The sequence below is a fragment of the Notothenia coriiceps genome, unplaced genomic scaffold, assembly GCF_000735185.1.
Source record: "Notothenia coriiceps isolate Sejong01 unplaced genomic scaffold, NC01 NC01_scaffold00010362, whole genome shotgun sequence".
Classification (NCBI taxonomy): Eukaryota; Metazoa; Chordata; class Actinopteri; order Perciformes; family Nototheniidae; genus Notothenia; species Notothenia coriiceps.
The window spans coordinates 1-5331 of record NW_011343063.1 but is presented as its reverse complement, the minus strand read 5'-3'; the positions used below and the strand labels follow the sequence as shown (position 1 = coordinate 5331).

The 5331-nt window shown below is 40.7% G+C and overlaps 1 protein-coding gene across 1 annotated transcript in view; it reads left to right on the top strand.

Moving 5' to 3' along the window:
• LOC104945974 (potassium voltage-gated channel subfamily KQT member 4-like) overlaps nucleotides 1-4497 on the top strand; it is a gene marked incomplete at both ends in the record, with an annotated part of 5974 nt that extends 1477 nt beyond the window's left edge. Inside the window, 3 exons of the mRNA XM_010771713.1 lie at nucleotides 902-1077; nucleotides 2491-2616; nucleotides 4387-4497. Coding sequence (XP_010770015.1) covers nucleotides 902-1077; nucleotides 2491-2616; nucleotides 4387-4497 — 413 coding nt within the window. The remainder of the gene's footprint in view (nucleotides 1-901; nucleotides 1078-2490; nucleotides 2617-4386) is intronic.
• Between the last annotated feature and the right edge of the window lie 834 nt (nucleotides 4498-5331).

Genomic DNA, 5331 nt, shown 5'->3' with positions numbered 1-5331 from the left:
TTCTGTGTCATAGGTAGGTGTGTGTGTGTGTTTGTGTGTGTGTGTGTGTGTGTGTGTGTGTGTGTGTGTGTGTGTGATAGGCTAAGGGGCTGGAAATCTCTAAGCAGTTGACCAATCACAACAGAGATGGCCAACTAACCAATCAGAGCAGACTGGGCTCTGCTTTCAGACAGAGGGTGAAAAGTGAAGTGACTGTTATTTTGTATATATTGATTGTTGTGCTTTTATTTATGTCTTAATGTGTGCATATATAAATGTGTCTGTTGAGTGTGTGTGTATATAGGTATATACATATTTGTATATATATTTGTATATATATTTGTATTTTTTGTATTGTGGGAAACGGTATTTCGATCTCTCTGTCTGTACACACACTGGAAGATTGACAATAAAATTGACTTTGACTTTGAAGAGGTGCTGCAGCACAGGCAGTATGAGGAAATAAAGAGCTTTCTGAACCTAATACAAAATGAACCTGAAAGTTAGCGTGTTATGTCCTCTATAATAGATCATTATCTGGCACTGATGCTATTGTCCAAAACACATTATCGCTGTTCTTGAGTGATCCTCCTCGGTGTCCAGTAAATGTAACGAGTATGAAAAGAGAAAGAAAAAAAACATCCATTTGTAGTCCAGTGGCTCTCGCTCCTTCTAAAGTTGCTCCAGCAGGGAGGAGAAGAGCCTGCTGGGAAATAAAAGAGAATAAATGGTGCATTCAAGTGTCTTCGACAGAATGACAGAAGAAGACTGATAGAGACAGAGAAGGAAACAAACAAGCTTGTAGTGAATCAATAGTTGTTTTATAGGTGATTGATGGATGTAGAAAGTAGAAGAGTCAACCACAGTTCCTGCTACTAATATTGTTTACTCTGTGACCTTTATTTCGTCTTCTACACCTCAGACATCATCGTACTCATCGCCTCGGTTGCTGTGGTTTCGGCCGGTAGTCAGGGCAACATCGTTGCCACTTCTGCGCTGCGTAGCCTGCGTTTCCTGCAGATCCTGCGCATGGTGCGCATGGACCGGAGGGGGGGCACCTGGAAGCTGCTGGGGTCTGTAGTTTATGCACATAGTAAGGTAGGGTCATAACAACAGCTTCTTTTCCTCTGAACCTTTATTTTTATGGTTCAGTTATTATAAATCTGTTAATCAGGCCGTGGATTATTGCATCATTTCCCTTGTATTTTTTACTTGTTTTGTTAACCTAGAAGCATTTTTATTCTTTATTAATCTTGAGGTACATTACTACTCATGCTAATCATCCAGTGTTTTATACTGTTGCACACAGAGTTTTAGCAAGTATTATACAATTTAAAGGGGACCTATCATGCAAAATGCACTTTTTGATGTCTTTTATACATAAACATGTGTCCCCGGTGTGTCGGGGAACTCACGCAGCGTCAGAAAATAAAACCCTCTCTCTTTTCCCCTGTACCCAAATCTCTAAAAACGGGGCTACAACGGAGCTGATCCAGATTTGCGTCCGATATGACGTAATATCTGAGATGTGGACCCACGGCCCTATCAGAAACAATGCCAATGTGGCCCCACGGCCCAATCAGAAACGTTGCTATCAGAAATAATGCCCGACTGTTTTGGACGTAATATGGTCGGTGTTTACATTAGCATCGCTAACACTCAGAGCTAGCCTGTACTGGGGAGCATGTGTGTGAAGAAGCAGGAAATAAAAAGGAACTCACCTTGTGGTATAACCGGCAAGAGAGAAAGCCTTTGAGCTCCATACTGTTTCAGAAATACTCCTTGATAATCCATGATATGGCGTTTCATCACGGCAGTATTTAGTTTAGACAGTAGCTGCCGGGTCCCGCATGAGCTCAGCCCCATCCTTTTTTTATTTTGTATTAATGTTTTAATAGACATGTTTTTTATATATTCTTATATATCTGAGACCTATGCTATTGCCTAAAAATAGCATGATAGGTGACCTTTAACATGTAGTATCTATATATTGAAGCAATAACTGAGTGATATTTACAGACAGGTGTTTGCCAGGACTGTTTTAGACACCAAATGTAATTAATTAGGAGTAGGCTTGGTCACAATAAGTTAAAACTGTAAGTATAGGTTACAACATTTTAAACAACATTGATTGTTTAGAAATGTGCTGTTTCACCAGCAACCAGGAAACGGTCAGAACACAAAGAGGGAAAGAAAATGTAGAAATGATAACTGTGAGGTTTCATGATTTTGAACAGCAAACTTTGTTATAAACTCAATTTAAAAACAAACAAGTGAGGAACAGCAGATTATTTTCTTCCTGTTGCTATACAAAGTTAGTAGTTAAACTGCAAAAAATACACTCTTTTTTGTCAAAAGAGAGATAAAAACAAATTGCTTCCATACAAAGAAGAATGAAAAACGACATATTCAATTCGATTGAAATCAAGATTAAGAAAAGACTTCTCTTTCTAACTTAGCAAAGGGCTGTAAAATCCTTGAATAAATATAATGTTTTTCTGTGTCTAATAGGAGCTGGTGACTGCCTGGTACATTGGGTTCTTGGTGTTAATCTTCTCCTCGTTCTTGGTCTATCTGGTGGAGAAAGAATTCAACCAAGAGTTTGCCACGTACGCCGACGCTCTGTGGTGGGGAACGGTGAGCACACACACATTAATACACACATTCAATGGAGTGTCTTTATCTCCTCGTGCCTTTTAATTAAACAGCTGCTGAAATAAATGCTACTGGACTGGTGGTCACATCTCTGAAAGCTTATGATATTTTGTTATTTAATCTCAACAAAAATCGTAGTGGTACTTGCCCCCAGTGTAGAGGTACGCCTGGGCATACCAACAAAACATCTTAAAGGTAACTTTAAACAATAAATAACAAAACAAATACAAGTTTAGTTTTTCAAATATTTTAATATACATTTCGATTGAATTGCTTGATTTGTCAAAAGGAAAAGTAATCATACACATGGTGATACAATTTCATACATCTTACCAATCAAACACAGGGTAAATTCAACTTTAAATATAGCCTACTACAATGAGCTCTTATTATCAACTGTGCCTACTTTCATTGTGCTCATTGTGAACCACCGGCTCAACTTACCCCAAGGCCCATGGCTCACTTTACCCCATAGCCACCATTTTAGAAAGAATTGCCTAGCTTAAAAATTCAGTCATCTTTAGCTTAATGATTCACATGGTTTAATACGTTGCCAACACATCAACATATACAATATATGTTTTTAAACCTGGATACATTTTGTTTGACATGAAAGCCGATATAGCTGACATCTAGAAAATGTTTTTTTGTAAAAATGTTGACTTACCAGATCACAATAAGCATCTCTCTGTCACAGCCAAAGAGAAATGGGAGGAGCTTGCACCATTTCTGGTCACGTGATTACAACTATAAAGCGTTGCCTGGTTACAGAGGGTGGTTCAACTTACCCCCTTCTCCCCTACATGGCATGAATGTAGACCTTTATCCATTGTGTACGAGAATTGTAATCAATCTCTCCCTTTGGTTCCTTGCAAAAGAAAAATAAACAAAATTGAAACCTGACTGATTCATTTCTATTCACAGTTTCTGTTTGACCTTAATGAAACATGCATTGCAGAAACCACCAGGAACGGCTTGTTGTGTCGCACTCGGCTGGCCGTAATGCTCTATTTCCCGCTACATCTGAAACCCACTCAAACTTCATAAAACACACAAACAAGAAATGGCACAATCAATGAATTCAATTTTCTCCTGAATGACACTCAGACGCACAGTGTACCGACGTTCGGGGGTCCGGGACCACTGGGCAGTCTCCATGGAGATATGCACTTACCATCATTTTCTATAAACTGATTATATATATCCTTTTCTATAGTGCATCTTTTTTTATACACACAGTCTTTAATGCCACACAACATTCAACACGTTATATCACATTTGAATGAATATGCTTGTTTAGAAATGGGTTTTCATTCAATCCAGCACCAACAACAAGCTTGTTATCTGTTTTTAAATACTTTAATTCTATTGTGTAATGGTTAGCAAACCTTTTTGAATTAACACAAGGCTTTGTAAGATTACAGATGTCTTCTTTCATACATTTGCAATTTTTCCTTATTACCTCTAAAGTCAAGCATTTTCTACCATGAACGGCAGCAAAACACCAGCTTATGCTCTCAAAAATGTCCACGGAAAATCTAGGAAATAACACCTACTTTATCAATGCTTCTGTTTGCTCGTCATAAAGTAATGCAACACTGCAGTTGTAAGTGATGAAGCAGACTGATGATGATTCGTAAGTTCCAAAAATCACAATTTTATGCTTTTGTATAGTGAGTAATGAGTGAGCGAGCGTGGTCAGATTTCAGTCAAAGCCCTGATTACCTTTTCTGCTGACCTCTGACCCTTCAGATCACCCTGACAACCATCGGCTACGGTGACAAGACCCCGCGGACGTGGACGGGACGGTTGTTATCCGCCGGGTTTGCTCTGCTGGGGATTTCCTTCTTCGCTCTGCCAGCTGTGAGTCAAACACTACAGTACACACATTACTAAGCCGTGACTGAAGACATTTACTCTAATTCCACATCCCACAGAAAGTGCGTCAGCCGTTTAATCAAATGTTGTCGTGGCCAAACGGTGATACCATCACATCCATGTTAGTTATGTGAAGCCTTGGGCTAAAAGTAGTTTTCAAATTGACTTACATAGGGAAAGACACATCTGTAAATCAGCGTATTTCTATTAGGTAAATCCACTTTCCAATTACAGAGGCATCACACTACTCAGCCTCCCCGGGAAAGTTTACTCTAAGGTACTCGAAAGGAGGGTCAGGCCGATTGTCGAACCTCAGATTGAGGAGGAACAATGCGGATTCCGTCCTGGTCGTGGAACAACGGATCAGCTTTTTACTCTCGCAAGGATCCTGGAGGGGGCCTGGGAGTACGCTTATCCAGTCTACATGTGTTTTGTAGACTTGGAGAAGGTGTATGACCGGGTTCCCAGGGATTCACTGTAGGAGGTGCTGCGGGAGTATGGGGTGAGGGGGTCTCTACTCAGGGCCATCCAATCTCTGTACTCCCAAAGCGAGAGCCGTGTCCGGGTCCTCGGCAGTAAGTCGGACCCATTTCAGGTGAGGGTTGGCCTCCGCCAGGGCTGAGCTTTGTCACCAATCCTGTTTGTAATATACATGGATCGGATTTCGAGGCGTAGTCGTGGGGGAGGGGGTCTGCAGTTCGGTGGACTAGGGATTGCACCACTGCTTTTTGCAGATGATGTGGTTCTGATGGCTTCATCGGTCTGCGACCTTCAGCACTCACTGGATCGGTTCGCAACCGAGTGTGAAGCGGCTGGGAT